The sequence below is a fragment of the Vicugna pacos genome, chromosome 1 (assembly GCF_048564905.1).
Source record: "Vicugna pacos chromosome 1, VicPac4, whole genome shotgun sequence".
NCBI classification, from domain to species: domain Eukaryota; kingdom Metazoa; phylum Chordata; class Mammalia; order Artiodactyla; family Camelidae; genus Vicugna; species Vicugna pacos.
This window is the reverse complement of record NC_132987.1, coordinates 66,629,587-66,655,944: the sequence shown is the minus strand read 5'-3', so window position 1 is coordinate 66,655,944 and position 26,358 is coordinate 66,629,587. Positions and strand designations below refer to the sequence as shown.

The 26,358-nt window shown below is 35.0% G+C and overlaps 1 protein-coding gene across 3 annotated transcripts in view; it reads left to right on the top strand.

The window, feature by feature from the left end:
• Positions 1-26,358, top strand: part of EAF2 (ELL associated factor 2) — a 51,662-nt gene that overhangs the window by 9,406 nt on the left and 15,898 nt on the right. For 2 of the 3 annotated variants that reach the window (XM_072964292.1, XM_031680586.2), the window contains exon 3: positions 10,792-10,937. In XM_072964292.1, coding sequence (XP_072820393.1) covers positions 10,844-10,937 — 94 coding nt within the window. In that variant the 5' untranslated portion in view covers positions 10,792-10,843. Of the gene's footprint in view, positions 1-8,906; positions 9,044-10,791; positions 10,938-26,358 lie in introns of all 3 variants that reach the window. The other variant, XM_031680581.2, reaches the window with a different exon arrangement.

Below are 26,358 nucleotides of genomic sequence, written 5' to 3'. Positions count from 1 at the left end.
TTCCGGTGTATCACAGTAACACTGTTCAATACTGTTTACATAAATACACAAATTCTTTGTTGTATGCTTTTTTCCCTCAGTCCTTGAGTTAGAAACTTCTTAGCTTTCATGTTGTTTCTTTTTTTTTCTTCTGTATTGATTTGATCTGTTCTCAGAGAAAACCAAGACTTAACTTTATACTTTATTGTAGAGAACACTGGACTTTCTGAGATTTTTTTCCCCTTTGTTTTGTTTAATTTTTGTAATAGGAATGGTTTTGTGCTAGATCATCCACTTTCTCTTGTAAGCATTTATGAGATGGCTTGTCATGTTCAGAGGTATAGCAAGCAAACTCTATTCTCTATCTAGTCTTCCATCTTTTTCTTATTTTTATCAATCAACACTATATATTGAGTCCCTGCTTTTATGTCAGAGTGTATCAGTTGCCTCTGACAGTTTCCCTAAGGTTAATTAAATTTGCAGGGGCACTTTATTGTATATTTCTCATTTGCTTCCTTTGAAATTGAAGGAAATGAAAAAGCAATTCAGTACGAGACATTGTAGGTAAGTTAGCCTTTGTATTACTGTGTTATGAAAAAGTGTTCAGATTCTGGTGCCTCTTAAATAGTTTGGAAATTAGGTACCTAATAATCTAAGGCTTTTTTGCTTTATGAGGTTTATTAAAGGAAAACCTAAATCATTCATTTAATTTTAAAAGTTATTAAAAAGCATCAAGTAGATAACAGGTACCACCTTTTATCCTAGTCTCAGATTATAGGATTATTGACCAGTGACGATTGGTTTGCAGAACCTTAGCTGAGTTCTTTGTCATGTAGAATATTGTTTTCTAAAATAACATTCCTCCCATCCTCATCTCTTGCATTGCTTTTTACTCCAAGTAGATGGGGATTCTTACACTTATTAATAAACTTTTTTGATTCACACATGATCCTGCTATAATCTAGAGTTGTTATCCACCATGTGTTTGATTATGGTCTCAATTAAAAATACTTCTTAAAGGAATGACAACTATAGGAGGAAATTTTCAAACCTACAAATTGTAAATTTTGAAACAGCAAAGAAATCATTTGTGGAAAAGTAACTTCTTCCCCAGCCCACCAGAAATATGTCCAAAATGAATATGACTCAATATTTTTGGGTGTGTATATGTGTACATGAGAAAGAGACAAATAGCTAGACCATATACACATGTATTTTCTGTGTGGCAAGTCCTTTGCTAGGTAGCTTTTGGGAGTACAGAGATAGACTAGACATGGTCAGTGTCCTAAAAAATACTACCATTTAATGAGGAAGGCAGGAGATAACTGAAAATTTTGTAATATAAGGACTATCATAAGAGAATACACAGAATATTATGTGAGTATAAAAGAGAGGTAACTCAGCCTGCGGTGGGAGGGAGAGGGGAGAGAGAGGAGACATCAGGATATGCTGTCTTAAAGATGAGTTGGAATTACTCATGTGAAAGAAAGAGGGAAGAACCTTTTAGGCAGAGAAAGAAAAAGGCATGGAATAAGACAAAGCAACAAGAGTCTGTTACACTTGAAGAACCACATATAAGTGTTCTTGTATTTATATGTGGCTAGGTAAGAAACAGTGGCTAGGTAAGAAGGGGGACATATGGGGACATAGTGAGAGATGGAAAGGTATTTAGGAATCAGATAAAGAAGGGCCTAATGTGTAATGCAGAAAAAATTGAATTTTATCCTGAGACTCTTTCAGATTGCTGGAATGAAAGAAAACTGTTAAAATTACTACCTGTTAAGAGCAATTTTTTTTTCTGCTGGGCATTAGAGTCCTTAAACAATTGTAAATAAGAATAGAAATTACATTCTTAAATTTTGTGGATTTTTCCCCTTAATTAAAGAACTTCTTTAAATAAGTAGGAGGTTTACATTTCTTCAGTGTTACTAATTTTGTGGGCATTTTGTGGAAATATAATGATCATTAGTTTGAAGCGTTTAGATTCTCTGATTCTCTTTATGAACTTGCTTTCATCATCTTGGTAAAAATGCCTAGATGCTTGGAGACATTCCATAAAATAGAAATTTTATACTTTTAAGAGTACCTCCAGGTTCTGGTGGTTCTTTGATAGGGTAGATTTTCTAATTCTCATTCCTCTAGGTTTTCTTTGGTAGTATCAAATAGAAGAAACTAATAAAAATGAAGACTGTTAAGGGGATTAATAATGAGCATTTGCAAATCTCTCCTTTTTACAAACAATTCTCTATGGTTGACTGCTATAAAATTTCAAAATGTTGAATTTTGAAAGGAAAAAATTTACTTGATTGTTAGGATTTGTCATATTTTTAGTGCTGGCTCTCTATTTTGTGGGGTACTTTTGTGGGCCTGGATTAAATAGCCCTCAGCCTTCCAACTATACTTCCTGTTATGCAATGAATGCATCTCTAGTGGTTGCTTAACAACTTTAGCCCTCAAACCCTGGACTTGTGAGAGTTCCACATGTCTGACGGGTTGCTATACCACTCTGGACAACCCTCCAATCCAAGGTGAACCTAGTCTGATTCTTTCCATTGAGTTTACTTAGCTCACATGGGAAGATAGCATAACACATTCTTGGGACTTCAGCTTATTTTAGGACCAGAATCCTATTTTAATGTCCTGTTACAGTATACTTTTTTTCCCCTTTTTTTCAAATTGAAGTATAGTCAGTTTACACTGCTGTGTCAACTTCTGGTGTACAGCATAATGTTTCAGTCATACATGTACATACATATACTCCTTTTCATATTCTTTTTAATTGTAGATTACTACAATATATTAAAGATAGTTCCCTGTGCTATACAGTATAAACTTGTTGTTTATCTATTTTACATATAGTAATTAGTATCTGCATATCTTGAACTCCCAATTTATCCCGTCCCACCCTCTCCCCCATAACCATAAATTTGTTTTCTGTATCTGTAAGTCTATTTCTAGTATACTTTTAAATGAATTATATATTTTATCATTGTATAATAAACCTTTCTTATCCTGTTTTTGTGATTTTAAGCCTAATACCACCTTATTTAATATTAATAATGCCACCTTTGCTTTCTTTTTGTTTGCATGTTCATGGAATCTTAGTGTCTCTACTTTTTTTTAGCTTACATTTTGTTTAAGTATATCTTTTTTTAACAGAATATTCTGTGTTTCATTTTTAAACCCGGTGTAATGCTTTCCATTTTTGTTAGGAGAATTCTATCCACATTTAGTTCAAAGTCAATATACTTGATTTTTATTTCTATCATCTTATATGTATTAGTTATTTGAATTTGTTTTCTCTTTTTTGTTCTTTATTAGTTTCATCAAACATCTCTTCTTTTCTTTTTGTTTTCCTCATGTTTGGGAGTGCTACTGTACTCTTCCATTCCATTATGATTATTTCTTTTTGTGGTATTCATAATCAGGCATCATCGGATTTGCCGGTCAGCAGATGGGAAACGAAATTGGAAGGAGAGTAGGAAGGAGGATGATGGTAATCTAGGTGAGACAATGATTGAGTTCTGAAGTTGGGTTATAGCAGTTAACACGGAGATGGTAGGATGTATTCAGTGGTTACTTAGAGGCAAGGAAAGTTCATATGCTTAGAAGTTTCCTGGTACCTTGATATTTTAATACTCTTTCTTTGGAGTATGGAATCAGGGACATGGCAAGAAATTGAAGTTTAAAATAAGAATGATGCTCACTTTAATGAGGAAAAAGTTTAATTAAAAAAAACTTGTTCAAAGTGGAGAAGGCAGGTAGAGAGTATATGAAAGGTTTATTTCATTTTTTATTTATGATAAAAATGTTCACATTGTTCATATTTGGCATTCATTGAGTATCTGTGAAGAGCTTAGTACTTTAGGTGCTAAGAACAATAAAAAAAAATTTCTGATCCAGTACTTATTCTTCAGAAACTCAGAGTACAATAATGTATTATAATTTTAAAAAGTATCCTATTCTGGGTAAGAATACAAATTAAAATACATATATGTGTGTGTGTGTGTGCGTGTGTGTATATATTTATATATATACATACATAAATATATAGTATGAGTCTTTTAAATGTAATTTGGAGTCCTTGGATTGCTATTTTGTAGTTCTTACTTGTTTTCAGTCAAGACATCTTAAAAATAAGCTTACCAGCCAGGTAGGCCCAACTTAGTTTTGTCATGATCGTGCTCCTGGCTCTCTACCTGACCAGGGCTTCAGTTAAGTACTCCACATCTCCCTCTTCTAGGGCCGCTCTGGATGTGTCCTCATCTGTGTGCTATGCATACTTGACTTCCTGTAGATCATTTTCATCTTAGAAATAAGGGGGAAAACCTGTTCCTTACATTTGGTTTCATCATTTTCTCTCCCAGCCTCTCAGAAGTCTAACCTACGCCTCTTTTATGGCATTCTCAATGACCAAATTTATCTCATACTCCTCCTTGTGGTCATATGTTAAATCTCTACTGATTGTTAAATTTTTTTCCTTTTTTTTTATTGAGTTATAGTCATTTTACAATGTTGTGTCAAATTCCAGTGTAGAGCACAATTTTTCAGTTATACATGAACATACATATATTCATTGTCACATTTTTTTCACTGTGAGCTACCACAAGATCTTGTATATATTTCCCTGTGCTATACAGTATAATCTTGTTTATGTATTCTGCATATGCCTGTCAATATCTACAAATTTTGAAATCCCAGTCTGTCCCCTCCCACTCTCCTCCCCCTTGGCAACCACAAGTTTGTATTCTATATCTATAAGTCTATTTGTTTTGTATTTATGTCTTTTTTTTTAAGATTCCACATATGAGTGATCTCATATGGTATTTTTCTTTATCTTTCTGGCTTACTTCACTTAGAATGACATTCTCCAGGGACATCCATGTTGCTGCAAATAGCATTATGTTGTTGTTTTTTATGGCTGAATAGTATTCCATTGTATAAATATACCACATCTTCTTTATCCAGTCATCTGTTGATGGACATTTAGGCTGTTTCCATGTCTTGGCTATTGTAAATAGTACTGCTATGAACATTGGGGTGCAGGTGTCTTTTTGAAGTAGGGTTCCTTCTGGATATATGCCCAGGAGTGGGATTCCTGGGTCATATGGTAAGTCTATTCCTAGTCTTTTGAGGAATCTCCATTCTGTTTTCCACAGTGGCTGCACCAAACTGCATTCCCACCAGCAGTGTAGGAGGGTTCCCTTTTCTCCACAGCCTCTCCAGCATTTATCATTTGTGGATTTTTGAATGATGGCCATTCTGACTGGTGTGAGGTGATATCTCATTGTAGTTTTGATTTGCATTTCTCTGATAATTAGCGATATTGAGCATTTTTTCATGTTCCTATTGATCATTTGTATTTCTTCCTTAGAGAATTGCTTATTTAGGCCTTCTGCCCATTTTTGGAATGGGTTATTTGTTTTTTTTCTTATTAAGTCATATGAGCTGCTTATATATTCTGGAAATCAAGCCTTTGTCAGTTTCATCGTTTGCAAAAATTTTCTCCCATTCCATAGATTGTCATTTTGTTTTACTTATGGTTTCCTTTGCTGTGCAGAAGCTTGTAAGTTTCATTAGGTCCCATTTGTTTACTCTTGCTTTTATTTCTATTGCTTGCCCTAGGAGAACATTTTTGAGATGTATGTCAGATAATGTTTTGCCTATATTTTCTTCTAGGAGGTTTATTGTATCTTGTCTTTTTTTAATATTTTTTATTGATTTAAAATCATTTTACAATGTTGTGTCAAATTCCAGTGTTCAGTACAATTTTTCAGTTATACATGAACATATATATATTCATTGTCACATTTTTTTCTCTGTGAGCTACCATAAGACCTTGTGTATATTTCCCTCTGCTATACAGTATAATCTTGTTTATCTATTCTACAATTTTGAAATCCCGTCTATCCCTTCCCACCTTCCACCCACTTGGCAACCACAAGTTTGTATTCTATGTCTATGAGTCTGTTTCTGTTTTATATTTATGTTCTTTTTTTTTTTAGATTCTACATATGAGCGATCTCATATGGTATTTTTCTTTCTCTTTCTGGCTTACTTCACTTAGAATGACGTTCTCCAGGAGCATCCACGTTGCTGCAAATCACGTTATGTTGTCGGTTTTCATGGCTGAGTAGTATTCCATTGTATAAATATACCACATCTTCTAGAGCTGATTGAAGAATTCAACAAGGTAGCAGGTTACAAGATTAACGTTCAAAAGTCAGTTGCACTTCTTTACACTAACGATGAATCAACAGAAAAAGAATGTTAAGAAACAATCCCCTTTAAAATAGTACCCGAAGTAATAAAATACCTAGGAAGAAGTCTAACCAAGGAGGTGAAAGATTTATACACAGAAAACTATAAACCATTGATATTGTATCTTGTCTTATGTTTATGTCTTTGATCCATTTTGAGTTTATTTTTGTGTATGATGTGAGGGAGTGTTCTAGCTTCATTGATTTACATGCTGCATCCAGTTTTCCCAACACCATTCGCTGAAGAGACTGTCTTTATTCCATTGTATATTCTTGCCTCCTTTGTCAAATATTAGTTGACCAAAAGTTTGTGGGTTCACTTCTGGGCTCTCTATTCTATTCCATTGGTCCATATGTCTGTTTTTGTACCAAAACCATGCTGTCTTGATGACTGTAGCTCTATAGTATTGTCTAAGTCTGGGAGAGTTATTCCTCCAGCCTCTTCCTTTTCTTCAGTAATGCTTTGGCAATTCTAGGTCTTTGATGGTTCCATATAAATTTTATTATGATTTGTTCTAGTTCTGTGAAATATGTCCTGGGTAATTTGTTAGAGATTGCATTAAATCTGTAGATTGCCTTGGCCAGTATGACCATTTTAACAACATTGATTCTTCCAATCCAAGAGCATGGAATATCTTTCCATTTTTTAAAGTCTTCTTTAATTTCCTTCATCAATGGTTTATAGTTTTCTGTGTATAATTCTTTCACCTCCTTGGTTAGATTTATTCCCAGATATTTTATTACTTTGGGTGCTATTTTAAAGGGGATTGTTTCTTTACTTTCTTTTTCTGTTGATTTATCATTAGTGTAAAGAAATGCAACTGATTTTTGAACATTAATCTTGTAACCTGCTACCTTGCTGAATTCTTCAGTTATTTCTAGTAGTTTTTGTGTGGATCTTTTAGGGTTTTCTATATATAGTATCATGTCATCTGCATATAGTGCCACTTCTACCTCTTCTTTTCCAATTTGGATCCCTTTTATTTCTCTCTCTTGCCTGATTGCTGTGGCTAGGACTTCCAAGGCTATGTTGAATAGGAGTGGTGATAGTGGGCAACCTTGTCTCATCCCATATTTTAGTGGGAAGCTTTTGAGTTTTTCACCATTGAGTACTATGCTGCCTGTAGGTTTGTCATACATAGATTTTATTATGTTGAGATATGTTCCCTCTGTACCCACTTTGGTGAGAGTTTTTATCATAAAAACTTTTAAATATGGTATGCCCTTTAATCTTTTTAGAAATTGCCTTTTTCTAACCTGATCTAATATTACTATTGTATTTGACAAAATTATTATAATCGGTCAGTGCTCTAAAAGTTTAATGTTCTTTTGTAAACTTCAAAACCAAGTAAATATAATATATTGTTTAGGGATACTTATATGTGGGATAAAATAAGAGAATGAGAAACATAAAATTCCTTCAGGGTTAAGGGAGGCAGAGACAAAGGACAGAGGAGGAGCATGTAGGTAGATGTTAGTTATTAGTAAGAATCTAGGATTCTTTAATATTTTATTATGGAAAATAGAATAATATAATGAACTCCACCAGGTACTCATCACTGACCTTTAATAGTTATCAGCATTTTGCTAATCTTTTTTATATCATTTTCTACCACTTTTTTTTCCTGACATATGTTAAAGCAATCCCAGCCAGACATGCCATTACATTAATGTTTACATACTCATCTCTAACTGATAAGGATATTTTTATTTTTACCTAACTACCATGCTAACCAGACTGTTATCACCCATAGCAGAATTAATTATAATATCTAGTCCATATTCATATTTTCATGATAGTCTCAAAAAATTTTTTTTCAGTTTTTTCCCCCTCAGAATCCATGTAAGAGTCCTATTATTGTATTTTGATATTGTGTTTCTTAAGTCTCTTTTCTTCTGTAAAAGTCCCTCCCCACTTTCATGCCACTGGTTTGTTGGTGAAATCAGGTTACTTGTCCCAGAGAAAATATCCACATTTTGGATTTCAAATTACTTCTTTCTGGTATTATTCAACTTGTTCCTCTATTCCTCATATTTCCTATAAACTGGTAGTTGTATCTAAAGGCTTGACAAGAGTTAGATTCTTTGTGGGGATTTTTTAGGCAAAAATACTTCTATAGATGATTCTGCATACCTTTTATATCACATCATGAAGCATATAATGTCTGATTGTCCCACTTTTAATGATGCTAAAATTAACCAGTAGGTTTAGTGTAACATATGTTTCTTGATACATTCATTTTCCTTAATCTGCATAGGGAAGCACCACTTTAATGAAATGCCAGATTTAAAAAATTAAACTTAGGAAGGAAGAAGAGGAGGGGTAGAAAATATAATTCAGGATTTCTTTTCCCTTTTTTGTAAGAAATATTGGTTGCATTAGAATTGAATCCCAATTGCCTACTGCAGATCACATCTACACATCTGCAAATTCTTCCTCAGGGCAAGTACTTCCTCTATTTTCTTTCCTCAATGACAGCAGCTTTGAGATCTCAGCCTGTCTTTATCTGTATTTTTTACTGTACTACTTGTTGCCAGAGTAGTAAGTTTAGGTAGTTAGGTAACTTGAAGTATAAAATAGATTGAGAAAGATAGAAGATCTCAGTGGCCCTCCCAACTGAATTTCTATTATAAATTTCAAGTAATAATAATTAACTTTTTAAACAGGGATCAACTACACCAGTAACTGTTTTCAAAGGTTCAAAGAAACCTTATTTAAAAGAATGCATTTTGATTATTAACCATGATACTGGGGAATGTCGACTAGAAAAACTCAACAGCAACATCACTGTTAAAAAAACAAGGTATGTGGTTAATAAAATAAATTTTATTTTATCAACACATAAATTGCTAAGGAAATGTCAGTGGAAAAAGCTAGTGGATTAAGTCACATTATTATACAAGGATTATTTCTGTGTGGTATAAAAATGTTATTATCTTTTTCTAAGTTTAAATTTGATGGAGATCTATATCCAAAAGCTTTAACCATTTCCCCCTGTGATAAAACAAAGCTTGTTTTGTTTCTGAATATTTTCTGTATGTATAGGTGTATCTCTTATTCTGTTATAGGTGCTTTCATAGAACTGGACTGAAAGAAGTCATTATACACTTTTTAAAATAATTTCATATTCATTAGTAAAAATTTATCAAGCACCTAGATATTTAAGGCACTAGAAAAAGGATAATTTCCTTTACAAATACTAACCTCAAATCTTAAACATTTTAATTGGATTAACAGACAGTTCCACTAGAAAAGACAATAAGAGAATATAGCCATCTCAAAAAATTTTTTGGAAATAGGCAGTGCATTAATTAACATGTAATATGAGGGATATGCTCTAAAAGCCATACAAATAGTATAGATAAAAATTGTTCTAGGAATTAAAGGAAGGAAGAGGTTATGATTGATTGGAGCATTCAGAGAGCCCTTATTGATGTACCTTGAGAAGAAGTTAAAATTTAGGGCTTTTTCCCCCCTCAAATATATTTAATGATAAGAATTACCTTTGAGTGCTTGTTAAACATATTAGTTCCCACATCTAAGTACAGATCGGGGAAGGAGCCTGGGAAGCTCTATTTTTAAATTACCCATTTCCACAGGTGATTTTTATTTGTAGGAAAGTTTGGAAACTAATGATTTAAATGATCAGAGAGACCGTGAGGATGTAAGCAAGGTCTGAAGGCAGGGATATATATGACTTACTTGGAGCCTATGAATAAGACTTGAATAGAGCACAGATTTGTCTTTGTGCCTTTGTAGAGTATTAGAAAGTGGGGATCAAGGTTGATAGTAGACTAGAGGTTATTAAGGTAGGTTGAGGCTAATGCCTTCAATATTAACTATGAAATTAGGACCTTGCCTTATTGGCAGTAATTACGTGTTAAAGAGTTTTTAACCAAGAATCTAATTCTTGTTTTGAAGTATGAATCCACCAAACAAACTAATTTAAATGAAACAATGTGTAAAACAAAAATGCATAAATCATGGTTTTTGAGAGTAAGAATGAAGAGAAAAGTGAAGTTCTAAATGCCTTGTGAAGGAAGAACTAAGAGGATGTGGTGACTGATAATGCGAGAGGCAAATTCAATATAATTGTATTGCATATTCTTTTCTTAAAAGTATTGAAGGGAAATTATGTGACTCTCCTTTAGTAACATGTCTTAACGTTATGAATGAAAAATGGTAAAATGGTTTAATTTTAACAGAAATGATAACTTCAGAATTTAAGGTCTATCTTATACCTTATACACTTATGTATAATTTCATTTTATTTTAGTCACTTGTGTATGTCTTATGTATTCAATTTTGAGTAGTGATTTTGCGTTTATTCACATTTGTATCCCTCAGTGGACTTGTGTGTGTGCTATGCATATAGCAAGGCTCAATAAATATTTGTTAAATAATGAATTAAATTAATGTTTAATCCTTGAATATCACTTTAAAGATCTCTAGGGAAAAGAATAAGTGGTCAACTTCAGTAACTTTGTGAATTGAAATTGTTGTTATATTGCTGTTGTACTTGTTTTGACCTTTTGATATTCTTAATTGCAGAGTTGAAGGAAGCAGTAAAATTCAGTATCGTATAGAGCAACAGCAGCAACAAATGAGGAATTCAACTAGGACTCCCAACCTTGTAAAACACTCTCCATCCGAAAACAAGATGTCCCCAGCATCTCCAATAGATGATATTGAAAGAGGTAAAATCTATGTGTATATAATGTCCCTTTACAAGAAATTATTAAGAAATGTTAAGTGAAAATTTTCATTTTAATTGACAAGGAATCTAAAATTCTACTGAGAGCAAAATGTCTTTTTCATGGGTTTTTCTAGGGGAAGAGTGTAGGTTATGATTTGGGGTATTATGTGTATAAGCCTGTATCTATATGAGAATTTTTATTTTTTTAATTATTCAGGGGAAAACAGTAACTATTTAGATATGTGTAACTGGAGTTTTCTTTCTTTTGACAGTAGTGATGATTCAAATTCAGTTCTTCACAGTATCTTCCTATTGAAGTTTTTTATGTAGAGCCAGACTGTAGATGTCTAAGATGTCACCAAACCAATAGTGAAGTAGGAGATGTAGTAAGCTGAAGCAGCGAGCAAGTTCTTCTGAATTGCTGCTTACTTCTCAGAAGGAAGATGTTTCTAGAGAGGCACAGTCATTTTGAAAGTAAGAAAACTTAAATCTCCGTTTTTTTCCTAGCTGCAGTTTGGGTGTTGGTGTTATAGTAATTGTAGTAAGAGTAAGACCCTGGTCACCAAAGTGTATTTGCTTCTAAATTTTTCCTTCATAACTTGCATATAGCTATTTCCACTTGCCCCTTTCAAGGCCACTGTAGTATTAGTTCCCTAATATATTAGTGTTCCCTTTACAAACAGATAAGAAGATATAGGTTCAGAACCTTTTTGCTAGAAGGGATCCTGAATTTTATTTTATTATTATATCGTATCTGTTTCCAAAATGGATTTGAATCATGGTGTCATTTTATGCATGTGTATAATAAAATACTAGAACAGAAAATCAAGATTTTGAAGGGGAAGAGGAAGCAAATTTGCCAATTATTAAAACATTGAATTTATATCTGAGCTTCCTATCCACTAATGCAAAAATGAAGACCTAAGTAGCATATTTTGTATTATTTAAGAGATAGGTTCCAAAGACTCAAGACTCTTTCCTCCTACTAAATTTTAAAAGGAATTTGTCATATAGAACCTGTTGTTTGGAGCATTAAACTATATAGTATCTTCAACAATAATTTTATAATACAAAAAAAGTTTCCGCTATATGGCAGTTTTTTAGCAGAGATCTTAATAAAAACATTGTATTGAAACATTGTATTGTGGAGGATAAGTTAACATTATCTAAGCATAAAGATCTAACTCTGAATAAGAATTTACCTTGAGATGTTTGTATAGGATGTTCCTTAGACTGTCTTCTTTTGAATATTTTCTTGACCCTACTATGCCAGTGCTTACTGCTCAGGTTGAATTATTTTTTCAGGTTTATCCTTAGATGTCTGTCAATTGTACTAGTGTTTCTGTGGTTTAATTTTTACATTTTCATGTTTGAGATGTCTGGAATTTTAGTTTAGGATCTAAGAATCTAAATTTCCCTCCTCTGCAGCAGTATATTTAAAATAGGTATTGAGAGAGACTTGACAAATGTGATACTTGTAAAGAGTATATATATATCAATATTCATTTATTGAATAAGCCAATATTTCTGGTATAAAAAGCCATTTTTATCACCTGCAAAATTTCTATCTGGATTTAAGTCTGTCTCACAGTATAAGATATGCAATGGCCAGTAAATATATGAAAAATTGATCAGACCCACTAATGCTTTCAAAATGCAAATTTTAAGATTAAAAGGTTTTTTCTAATAATTTAATAGTTTCATTCCTACAGTGTCTGACACTATGAAGGAGTTACATGAGTATGCCTAGACATGAATAAGCCAAAAATTTAACATAAATTCAAGGAGAAATGAATAAATTCATTTCATAGTAGGAGATTTCTAGTATACCCCTCTCAGAAATTGATAGATTCAGGAGACCCCAAATTAATACAATTTGCAAAGTATCATTAAGAAGCTTGACTTAAGTAGACATATATAGAACTCTGCATGAACAGTTTGAGATTTACAGTTTTTTTCAAGTCCACATGAAATTAAAAAAAAAAAAAACTGGCCATGTGCTACATAGCAAAGCATCTCTTAAAAAAACTTTTTTAAAATTGAAGTTTAATTGCTTTACAATATTAGTTTCAGGTGTACAACATAGTGATTTAATATTTTTATAGATTATAGTCCATTTAAAGTTATAATAAATTAATGGCTGTATTTCCCTGTGCTGTACAATATATCCTTTTTGCTTGTTTATTTTATATATAGTAGTTTGTATCTCTTAATCCCATACCCCTACCCCTTCTCCTCTCCCAATTGATAACCACTAGTTTGTTCTCTATGTATGTGAATCTGTTTCTGTTTTTTATATACATTCGTTTCATCTCTTAGATTCCACACATAAGTATTAACATATCGTATTTGTCTTTCTCTGCCTGACTAAGCATAATGCCCTCTAGGTCCATCCACATTTTTGCAAATGGCAGAATTTCATTCTTTTTTATGCCTGAGTAATATTCCATTGTGTATATATATATACCACATTTTCTTTATCCAGTCACCTGTTGAAAGACACTTAGATTGCTCTATATCTTAGCTTTTTAAAATAATGTTGCTATGAATATTGGAGTGCATGTATCTTTTTGAGTTAGTGTTTTTGTTTTCTTCAGATATATACCCTGGAATGGAATTGCTGGGTCACATGGTAGTTCTGTCTTAAGGTATCTTCATACTGTTTCCCATAGTGGCTGCACCAATGTACATTCTCACCGACAGTGTACTAGGGTTCCCTTTTCTCCACATCCTTGCCAATATTTATTATTTGTAGGCTTTTTAATGATAGCCATTTTGATAAGTGTGAAATGATTTCTTACTGTGGTTTTGATGTGTATTTCTCTGATAATTAGTGATGCTGAGCATTTTTTCATGTGCCTTTGGCCATCTGTATATCTTCTTTGGAAAATGTCTACTCAAGTCTTCCACCCATATTTTAATCGGGTTTTTAATTTATTTTTGATATTGACTTGTATGAGCTGTTTATAGATTTCAGATCTTAACCCCTTATCAGTCATATGATTTGCAATTATTCTCTCCTATTAAGTAGATTGTCTTTTCATTTTGTGGATGGTTTCCTTTGCTGTGCAAAGCTTTTAAGTTTATGTCCTATTTATTTTTGCTTTTGTTTCTTTTGCCCTAGAAGACAGATCCAAAAAAAAAAAATATTGCTGCAATTTTTATGTCAAAGACTGTTCTGCCTATATTCTTATCTAGGAGTTTTATGATTTAGGTCTTATATTTAGGGCTTTAATCCATTTTGAGTTTATTTTAATAGATGGTGTGAGGAAACATTCTAATCTCATTCTTTTAGATATCCATTTAGCTGTCCAGTTTTCCTGAAGAAACTGTCCTTTCTCCATTGTATAGTTTTACCTCCTTTGTTGTAGATTAGTTGTCCGTAAGTGTGTGGGTTTATTTCTGGGCTGTCTATTCTGTTGCATTGTTTTATGTGTCTGTTTTTGTGCCAGTACCGTGCTGTTTTGATTACTGTTTTTTTAACTTTATAGTATAGTCTGCAGTCAAGGAGCTTGATTCCTCCAGCTTTGTTCTCTTTTCTCAAGATTGCTTTGGCAATTTGGAGGCTTTTTGTGGTTTCATATAAATTTCAGCTTATTTGTTCTAGTTCTGTGAAAAATGCCATGGGTATATTGATAGGGAAAGATATTTTCCATTTATGTGCTTGGCAGTAGCTAAAATATTTGTCAACAGCCAGTACTGCTGAGGATATAAAGGGAAACAAATATGTTCATACATTTTTGAGGAAGTATAAATTGGCACATATTTATTTTTTGTAGAGGCATTTTTTCTACAAAGCACTTAGAACAGTGTCTAGTACCGAGAAAATACTGTATAAGGTTTTGCTATCATTATCATCATACTTATTTGCTAATAACTATTAAAAATGTGCCTATTCCTTATCTAGAAATTCTAGAAATTTCTCTTATAACGAAACTTGTACAGATAGATAGATATCTACATAGATATATCAGTATCAATCACATAAGAATGTTCTGTGAAGCATTTTTCATTCTAAGGTAAAAAATGGAAAAATTTTAAGTGTCCATCAAGAAGGGATTACAATATTACACATCCATTTAAAAAAAGGATTAAACTACATTTTAGGAACAAAGAAGGATATCCAGATATATTGTGAAGCAAAAAATTTAGGTTTTGCATATTATATAATGTGTGGGGTGTGTGTGTGTGTGAACCTTTTTTTTTAACATTTTTTATTAATTTATAATCATTTTACAATGTTGTGTCAAATTCCAGTGTTCAGCACAATTTTTCATTCATGGACATATACACACTCATTGTCACATTTTTTTCTCTGTGATTTATCATAACATTTTGTGTATATTTCCCTGTGCTATACAGTGTAATCTTGTTTATCTATTCTACAATTTTGAAATCCCAGTCTATCCCTTCCCACCCTCTACCCCCCTGGTAACCACAAGTCTGTATTCTCTGTCCATGAGTCTTTAGATTCCACATATGAGCGATCTCATATGGTATTTTTCTCTCTCTTTCTGGCTTACTTCACTTAGAATGACATTCTCTGGGAGCATCCATGTTGCTGCAAATGGCATTATGTTGTCAGTTTTTATGGCTGAGTAGTATTCCATTGTATAAATATACCACATCTTCTTTATCCAGTCACCTATTGATGGACATTTAGGCTGTTTCCATGTTTTGGCTATTGTAAATAGTACTGCTATGAACATTGGGGTGCAGGTGTCTTTTTGAAGTAGGGTTCCTTCTGGATACAAGCCCAGGAGTGGGATTCCTGGGTCATATGGTAAGTCTATTCCTAGTCTTTTGAGGAATCTCCACACTGTTTTCCATAGTGGCTGCACCAAACTGCATTCCCACCAGCAGTGTAGGAGGGTTCCCCTTTCTCCACAGCCTCTCCAGCATTTGTCATTTTTGGATTTTTGAATGACGGCCATTCTGACTGGTGTGAGGTGATACCTCATTGTAGTTTTGATTTGCATTTCTCTGATAATTAGTGATATTGAGCATTTTTTCATGTGCTTTTTGATCATTTGTATGTCTTCCTTGGAGAATTGCTTGTTTAGGTCTTCTGCCCATTTTTGGATTGGGTTGTTTATTTTTTTCTTATTGAGTCATATGAGCTGCTTATATATTTTGGAGATCAAGCCTTTGTCGGTTTCACTTGCAAAAATTTTCTCCCATTCTGTAGGTTTTCTTCTTGTTTTATTTCTGGTTTCCTTTGCTCTGCAGAAGCTTGTAAGTTTCATTAGGTCCCATTTGTTTATTCTTGCTTTTATTTCTTCTAGGAGAAAATTTTTGAAATGTATGTCAGATAATGTTTTGCCTATGTTTTCCTCTAGGAGGTTTATTGTATCTTGTCTTATGTTTAAGTCTTTATTCCATTTTGAGTTGATTTTTGTATATGGTGTAAGGGTGTGTTCTAGCTTCATTGTTTTACATGCTGCTGTCCAGTTTTCCCAACACCATTTGCTGAAGAGACTGTCTTTATTCCATTGTATATTCTTGCCTCCTTTGTCGAAGATGAGTTGGCCAAAGGTTTGTGGGTTCATTTCTGGGCTCTCTATTCTGTTCCATTGGTCCATATGTCTGTTTTGGTACCAATACCATGCTGTCTTGATGACTGTAGCTCTGTAGTATTGTCTGAAGTCTGGGAGAGTTATTCCTCCAGCCTCTTTCTTTCTCTTCAGTAATGCTTTAGCAATTCTAGGTCTTTGATGGTTCCATATAAATTTTATTATGATTTGTTCTAGTTCTGTGAAATATGTCCTAGGTAACTGGATAGGGATTGCATTGAATCTGTAGATTGCCTTGGGCAGTGTGACCATTTTAACAATATTGATTCTTCCAATCCAAGAGCATGGAATATCTTTCCATTTTTTAAAGTCTTCTTTAATTTCCTTCATCAATGGTTTATAGTTTTCTGTGTATAATTCTTTCACCTCCTTGGTTAGATTTATTCCCAGATATTTTATTACTTTGGGTGCTATTTTAAAGGGGATTGTTTCTTTACTTTCTTTTTCTGTTGATTTATCGTTAGTGTAAAGAAAGGCAACTGATTTTTGAACATTAATTTTGTAACCTGCTACCTTGCTGAATTCTTCGATCAGCTCTAGTAGCTTTTTTGTGAACCTTTTAGGGTTTTCTATATATAGTAACATGTCATCAGCATATAATGACACTTTTACCTCTTCTTTTCCAATTTGGATCCCTTTTATTTCTTTCTCTTGCCTGACTGCTGTGGCTAGGACTTCCAGGACTATGTTGAATAGGAGTGGTGATAGTGGGCATCCTTGTCTTGTCCCAGATTTTAGTGGGAAGCTTTTGAGTTTTTCACCATTGAGAGCTATGCTGGCTATAGGTTTGTCATACATAGATTTTATTATGTTGAGATATGTTCCCTCTATACCCACTTTGGCGAGAGTTTTTATCATAAATGGGTGTTGAATTTTATCAAATGCTTTTTCTGCATCGATTGAGATGATCATGTGGTTTTTGTCCTTTCTCTTGTTGATGTGATGTATTACATTGATTGATTTGCGTATGTTGAACCAGCCTTGTGTCCCTGGGATGAACCCCACTTGGTCATGATGTATAATCTTTTTTATGTGTTGTTGGATTCTATTTGCTAAAATTTTGGTGAGGATTTTGGCGTCTATGTTCATCAGTGATATTGGCCTATAATTCTCTTTTTTTGTAGTGTCTTTGCCTGGTTTTGGTATCAGGGTGATGGTGGCTTCATACAATGAGTTTGGGAGTATTCCCTCCTTTTCAATCGTCTGGAAGACTTTGAGAAGCACTGGTATGAGTTCTTCTTTGTATGTTTGGTAGAATTCCCTGGTGAAGCCGTCCGGTCCTGGACTTTTATTTGTAGGGAGGTTTTTAATTGCTATTTCTGTTTCCTTTCTAGTGATCGGATTGTTCGAGTGTTCAGTTTCTTCTTGATTCAGTTTTGGTGGACAGTATGTTTCCAGAAACTTGTCCATCTCCTCTAGGTTATCCAGTTTGGTTCCACGTAGTTTTTCATAATATTCTCGTATGATATTCTGTATTTCTATTTTGTTTGTTGTAATTTCTCCATTTTCCTTTCTTATTTTGCTAATTTGTGCCCTCTTTTTTCTTCTTTGTGAGTTTGGCCAGAAGTTTGTCGATTTTATTTACTTTTTCAAAAAACCAGCTTTTGGTTTGGTTGATTTTTTCTATGGTCTTGTTAATCTCTATTGTATTTAATTCCTCTCTGATCTTTATTCTTTCCTTCCTTCTGCTGCTTTTTGGGGCTTTTTGTTGTTCTTTTTCTAATTGATTCAGGTGGTGGGTTAACTTGTTTATTTGAGATTGTTTCTTCTTTTTTGAGGAAGGCCTGTATCGCTATAAACTTCCCTCTTAGCACTGCCTTTGCTGTGTCCCATAGGTTTTGAGTGGTTGTGCTTTCATTATCATTTGTCTCAAGGTATTTTTTAATTTCAGCTTTGATTTCCTCATTGATCCATTGTTTTTTCAATAACATATTGTTTAATCTCCATGCTTTTCTTTTTTTCTCCTTTGTTTCTCTGTTGTTGATTTCCAGTTTCATGGCATTGTGGTCAGTAAAGATGCTTGAGATAATTTCTGTCTTCTTAAATTTGTTGAGCTTTCTTTTGTGCCCAAGTACATGATCGATCCTGGAAAATGTTCCATGTGCACTTGAAAAGAATGTATATTCTATTTTTGGGGGGTGTAATGCTCTGAAAATATCCACCAAATCTAGTTTTTCTATTGTAGTATTTAATTTCTCTGTTGCCTTGTTTATTTTGAGTCTGGAAGATCTGTCTAGTGATGTTAATGCAGTGTTAAAATCTCCAACTATGATTGTATTCCCATCAATATCGCCCTTTATCTCTGTTAGTAATTCTTGTATGTACTTAGGTGCTCCTATATTGGGTGCATATATATTACCGAGTGTAATGTCTTCATCTTGTATCACTCCTTTAATCATTATAAAATGTCCTTCTTTATCTTTCTTTATGGCCTTTGTTTTAAAGTCTATTTTGTCTGAAATCAGTATTGCAACACCTGCTTTTTTGGCTTTTCCATTTGCATGGAATATCCTTTTCCATCCTTTCACTCTCAATCTATATGTGTCCTTCTCCCTAAAGTGGGTCTCTTGTATGCAGCATATTGAAGGTTCTTGCTTTATTATCCAGTCTGCCACCCTATGTCTTTTGACTGGAGCATTTAGTCCATTAACATTTACAGTAATTAATGATAGATGTGTGTTTATTGCCATTTTGAACTTATCTTTGCAGTTGAATTGGTATATCCTCTTTGTTCCCTTCTTCTTCCTTTTGTGGTTTGGTAATTTTCCTTTGTATTATCATGGATTTTATTTAATTTTTGTGACTCCCTTGTAAATGTTTGACTTGTGGTTACCCTTTTTTGTAAATCTATTAACCTATACCCGTTTTTATTAAACTGATAATAACATGATCTCAAACCCATCGTACTGTTAAAAAAATTTAAAAAAGAAAGAAAAAAATTCTATATTTCCCTGCCTCCCTCTCCCACTCTCAGTGATTTGTATGTCTTCTTTTATAATTTTGTGTTTTCTTTATTTGTAATTTATGAGTTATCACCTTTCCAGTTGTACGTTTCTCATTTCTGTAGCATCCTGCTGCTTTTCTATTTAGAATAGCCCTTTCAATATTTCTTTTAGCATGGGTTTAGTGTTGCCAAACTCCTGCAGCTTTTTTTTTGTATGTGAAACTCTTTATTTCTCCTTCTATCCTAAAGGATAGCCTTGCTGGATAAAGTATCCTAGGCTGCATCTTTTTTTCATTCAGGGCTTTGAATATATCTTACCACTCCCTTCTGGCCTGTAGTGTTTGTGTAGAGAAATCAGCTGAGAGTCTTATGGGGGTTCCCTTGTAACTCACTCTTTGCTTTTCTCTTATTGCCTTTAGAATCATTTCTTTATCCTTGACTCTGGCCATCTTGATTATGATATGTCTTGGTGTGGGTCTATTTGGGTTCTTCCTGTTTGGGACCCTCTGAGCTTCCTGTACTTGAATATCTGATTCCTTCTTTAAGTTTGGGAAGTTTTCAGTCATGATTTCTTCAAAAACCTTTTCAATCCCCTTTGATCCTTCTTCCCCTTCTGGGGCCCCTATAATGCAAAGATTGGGATGATTTATATTATCCCATAGGTCCCTTATGCTATTATCATTATTTTTTATTTGCTTATCTTGTAGTTCTTCTGAATGGGTGCTTTCTGTTGCCCTGTCTTCTAGATCACTAATTCGTTCCTCTGCATTAACTAGTCGGCTTTGCACAGCTATTAGATCATTCCTCATCTCTGTCAATGAGTTTACCCATTCTGCTTGGCTCTTCTTTATAGCTTCAATTTCATTTTTGACATATTTTATTTCTCTAAGCACTATCTCTTTTAATTCCTTCAGCAATTTGATCACTCCTTTTTTGAAATCTTGATCTAGTAGGCTATTAATGTCTATTTCATTGAGCTTTCTTTCAGGGGATTCCTCTTGTTCTTTTAATTGGGAAAGGTTTCTCTGCTTCTTCATCTTGCTCATACCTCTCTGTCACTGTGGTTTATGGAGTATCAGTTGTCTATTTTGGATCTTAAGGATTTTATCTAATGCCTATTTATGAATAGAACTTAGAAAAAAAGAAAGAAATAATAAGAGAGAGAGAAAGATTTTTAAAAGAAAGGAGAAAGAGGGTTTGAAAACAGTGTATAATGAATAATAGAAGAGCGGGTTGAAGCAGAGTATTAATCGGGTTAAGACGTCCTGTGGGGAGATGAATAGATGTATTTGAAGCCTATGTCTAATCAATAACAGGACATCAAAACCCAAGAGAAATAGAAATGAATTAAGAAGTAAAAATTAAGAGAGTAATTGAAAATAGAACAGGTAAAAACAGATTTAAGAACAAAAAACAAAAAACAAACAAACAAAAACAAAACAAAACAAAAAAAAGGGGTTGTCGGTGTTCTCCTGGAGTCTGTGTGCTTTTAATGTGAAGTCCTTCTGTCTTCGACCTGTTTTGGAAGCTCAGCTTGTTTTCAAAAGCCCTCCGTTGGCGCCCTCTTCTGTGCTGCTCCCAGAACCTGTCGGCAAGCAGATCGCGCCTCCTCCTAACACGGGGTCAGATGCAGCTCTCCTCTGCTGTGGGCAGGCGGGTCACTGCCCCTCCGGATGCCGCAGTCAGATGTCGCAGACTGGCCAGGCAGGAGGGCGGGTCGTGCCCCCTCCCAGCACCTCGGTCAGGGGCTGTGTTCCTGCCCGACAGGCGTGGGGGCCGCTCTCCCTCTGCCTGTGCCGCCCGTAGCTCTGCTGCTCTGTGCGGCTGCGCACTCCGCCCTGGTCGCGCTCCGCCTGGCCGCGCTCCACGGGTGGGCTCGGGGAAGACCGAGGGGCAGCCTCGTCCCTGCTCCAAGCCAAGACCCAGCTCCTTGTTTGTCTTTGTGGAGCAAGTTCTCCGAGGGACCAGGATGGAAGGATCCCACCTGCCCCGGGCTGTAGGCCCGTCTCAGTCTGGCCCTTGAGGCTGCTGAGCCCTTCGGTGCGGATGCAGGTTTCGCCCCTGCCCCAGCCCGGGTGCTAAGCGCCGGAGAATATGGCGGCTCTGCCTGGGCCCCGCCTCTCTTCCCCTGAAAAGTTTCCGTGGGTTTTCAGAGATGGGGGTATACACCCTTCCCCCGAGAGCACATCAACCTTGCTGTTTTATGGAGGGCCCAGGTTGTTCTGTCCTGTACACCCACAGCCATGGCGCCCAGCCCCTTGCAGTCCCCCGGAGCTGCCTCTGTGCAGCCGCCCCCGTCCTACGCCCAGCTTGTGCAGCCTGACCCTGCCCGCCGCTGCCGGCCCGCGTCTCAGGCTGGGTGTTGGGGGAACGCTCTGTGCCCGTTTAACTTAGTTCTGTCAGACAAGGGCTGCTCTGTACAGATCCGAGCCTTGGAGGCTCCCCCTCCGTCCCGCTGGCCTCTCAGTTGGAGAGAGGAGACCCAGCGAGCGAGCGCCAGTCCTCCTTTGCCGCTCCCTTCCCATGGGACCCGTCCAGCGCTGCTTTGCCTTTTGTTCTTTCTTTTTTCCTTTTCTCCTACCAGATTTTTGGCGTCTTTATCTTTTGAAGAGGGCAATGTTCTGTCGGAGTTCCGCAGGTGCTCTGGTTGGCTGAGTGGGTCTGTAGATGTGGATCTTGGTGTATTTGTGGGAGAGGGTGACTTACAAACGTCCTTCTACTCCGCCATCTTGCCTCTTCCTGTGTGAACCATTTTTGAAAACAGAAGGCATGTATGTATTCCCCCAGTCTGTGAATTTTATTTTTTCATTCTCTTAACAGTGACATTTGAAGAGCCAAAGTTTTTACTTTTGAATACACCTATTTTGTCATTTTTTTTTTCTGGATTGTCTTTTTGGTGTCATGTTGAAAAAAAAATTTTGAAGACTAAACCAAGGTCACAGTAACAAAGGTTTTCTCCTATGTGTTCTTTTACAAGTCTTATAGTTTTACAATTAGGTCTAAGCTCCATTTTAAGTTAATTTTTGTATATAGTTCATGGTAGGTATCAAAGTTTATTTTTTTGCATGTGGGGATTGAATTATTCCAACACCGTTTGTTGAAAAGGCTAATTATTCTCAAATGGATTACCTTCGCACCTTTTTTTTAAAAAAAATCAGTTGTCCATATATGTGTGGGTCTATTTCTGGACTCTTTATTCTATTACATTGATACATTTGTTATTTTATGCCAGGCACACCACATTACCTTGATAACTGTAGTTTTATAATAAGTGTTGAAATCAGGAAGTTTTCGTCCTACTACATTATTATTCTCTTACAGAGTTGTTTTGGGTATTCTAGGACTTTTCCATTTTCATGTAGAGTTTAGAATTAGCTTCTCAATTTCTTAAAAATCTTATTGAAATTTTTGTTGTGACTGCATTGAACCCATAGATCAATTTTAGGAAAATTGAAATCTTAACAGTATTGAGTCTTCTGACCCATGAACAGAATATTTCTCTCCCTTTATTTAGATCTTCAATTTCTTTCAGCAGTTCTTTATGGTTTTCAGCATACACGTTCTTCAAATATTTTGTTAGAGTTATCTATAATTATTTAATTTTGGGAAGCTATTATAAATGCTCTTATTTATATAATTTTGATTTCTAATTGCTCATTGCTAGTACATAGAAATACAATCAATTTTTGTATATTGTTCCTATATATTTAACCTTGCTAATAAACTCACTATTCTAGTAGCTTTTTTGTAGATACCATGAAATTTTCTACATACACAGTCATGTTATCTGTGAATAATGACAATTTTACCTCTTTCTTTCCAATCTGGGTGGCTTTTATTTCTTATTCATGACTTACTGTATGAGTTAGAACCTTCAACATGATGTTGACTCGAGGTGGTCAAATTGGGAAGCCTCGTATTTCTGATGCTGGAGGGAAAATATTTAGCCTCTTACAATTATGTATGATTTCAGCTGTAGGCTTTTCCTAGGTGTCCTTCATCAGATTAACTTCCCTTCTATTTCTATTTTGCTAAGAGTTTTTTATCAAGAATGTTAAAATTTCTACTGTTTTGAGATGGCTTTTAATTTCCAGTTTTTAATATGGTGTATTATATTCATTGATTTTTGAAAGTCTATATGCCTTAGAAAACCCCACTTAGTCATGATGTATTATCCTTTTAATATATTAGCATTTCTCAACCTCAGCAATATTGGCATTTGGAGTTGAATAATTCTTTGTCAGGGGCTGTCTCACTCATTGTAGAATGTTTAGCAGCATTGCTAGGTTCTACCCATTTGATTCTAGTATCACCACTTGCCCCCAGTTGTGACAACCAAAAATATCTCCAGACATTACCAGATGTCTCTCTAGGTGACAGAATCATCCCTGATTGAGAACCACTCTTGTGTATTACTAAATTTGATTTGCTAAAATTTTCTTTAAATTTTTTGTATCTGTGTTCATAAGACATGTTGATTTGTAATTTATTTTGTAATGTCTTTGTTGGATTTTGTATCAGTAATTCTAGCCCTAAGGAATGAGTTGAAAAGTATTCCTTCCTTTTTAATTATATGGAAGAGTTTGTATCAAACTGGTATTATTTCTTCCTTAAATGAGTGTAGAATTCACTTGTGAAATCATCTGTAGTTGGAGATTTGTGTGGGGGGAATAGTGAGGGTTTTAACTATAACTCAACTGTCTAAAGAAAATTTATGAATTTTCAGGTATCTGTTTCTTCTTGAGTGAACTTAATAGTTTGTGCCTTTCATGCAGTTGATCCATTTCATCTAATTTGTTGAGTTTTTGGGCATAAAATAGTTCACAGTATTCCTTCCTATTCATTTAATTCTGTAGGATCTGTGCAGTCACCCTTTTGACTCGTGATATTAGTAATTCATGTCTAGTATCTTTTTTCTTGACACACTTGGTAGAGTTTTATCAATATTACTTATGTTCTCAAGCAATCAGTTTTTGGTTTCATTTATTTTCACTACTTTTCTCTGTTGTCTTTGTTTCTTACTTTTATTATTTTTTTCCTTTTGCTTACTTTAGTTTTGATTTGCTCTTCTTTCTCTAACCTCTTAAGGTACAGTTTATTTCATGTAATTGAGACCCCCCCAATATAATCATTTAATGTTTTAAATTTCTCTCTAGGCTATACTTTAGTTGTTTTCCACAGATTTCGATAAGTTGTGTTTTCATTTTCATTCGATTAGAAGTATTTTCTGAATTATTTTTGATTTCTTTTTTGACCCGTGGGTTTTTTAGAAGTGTATTTACTTATCAAATATTTGGGGATTATCTTATAAATTATAAATTTTATATTTTGTTTTGTTTTGGTAGAGGACATACTCTGTATAAATCCAGTGTTTTAAAATGTATTGTGGGACAAGATGGCATAGACTTATCTCTTTCTGCTTCTCCCCACTAAGTAAAACTATAAACCCTGGAAATAACACAAAAGACAACCAAAGGAGAACTGTGAAAGGTGGAAAGAGCAAGGTAATCTGGTTAGGGACCCCAGGAAGGACTAGAGGAACAGTATAGTCAGGGCATCTTGTAACCTTCCCCTCCCAGAAGATGACAATTCAGGCCTAGCACGTCTTGACCCCCAACTTAGCTATATAAGGCATCCCAAATTCATTCTTCCCCCAGATTGAAAGAAGTATCCAACAACACTACGCTAGTTCAGACAAGACAAACAGCAGGGATAGATCTGCTGACAACTTGTGACCAGGGAAAATACTCTCCTTTCTCTCCAGGCCTGAGGTTCCATTTCCCTACCCAGAGGATATTGGCAAAAGATAGGGTAGGGTCCCACCACACAAATGGCAAGGGAGATCCCACCACAAAAAGGGTACATCCCAAGAAACACTCCCCTTCTCCATCCAGAGACATCTTGTGTGTATGTTTATTGGAGAGAGATGTTTAGTGGTAGAGGAGTCATACCATAGCAAGCACCCCGCTTGGGAATTTTCTTTGTCCCTGTGGGCCTGAGACTCTTCTTCCCTACCAGAGACACTGTGTGGGCTACTTTATCAGCAAAGGGGATCATGCCACAAAAGCAGCCCTGGCATGGGAAGTGTTGTTCTTCTCTCCTAGGCCTGGGACTCCCCTCCCCCACCCAGAGACACCATACAGCGAGGAGTACTGGCAAGGGAGATCATGCCACGAGTGGCTCCAATCTTGGAAGTTCTCTCTTTTTCTGCCTGGCCTGAGACTCCTCTCCTCAATCAGAGATACCACATGGCCAGAAGGCACTCATACGTGGAATCCCACTATGACAAGTGGAACCTTATGCCTGGTCACAAAACAAATTTTAAGAAATTTAAAGACAGTGAAATCATATTAAGTATCTTTTCCAACCACAACAGTATGAAGCTAGGATTAATAAGAGGAGAACCGGGAAACAAATGTGGAAATTAAGCAACACACTCCCGAATGCCAGTGGCTCAAAGAAGAAATCAAAAAGGAAATTCTGAAATATCTTCAAATAAATTAAAATGGAAGCACAATACACCAAAACTTATGGTATGCAGCAAAAGAAGTTCTAAGAAGGGAGTTTATAGCAATAAATGCCTGCATGAGAAAAAAGATCTCAAAGAAACCACTTTTATACCTCAAGAAACTGGAAAAAGAACAAACTAGGCCCAAGTTAGCAGAAGGAAGGAGATAATAAGAATCAGAGAAGAAATAAAATAAAAAGAGACTAGAAAAACAATACAAAAAATGAATAAAACTGAGTTGAATTTTTAAAAAGATAAAATTGACAAACCTCTAAGTAGTCTAATGAAGAACAAAAGAGAGACAACTCAAATAAGTAAAATCAGAACTGAGACATTAAATTGATACTACAGAAAAACACATATTCATAAGACTACTATGAATAATTATATGCCAACA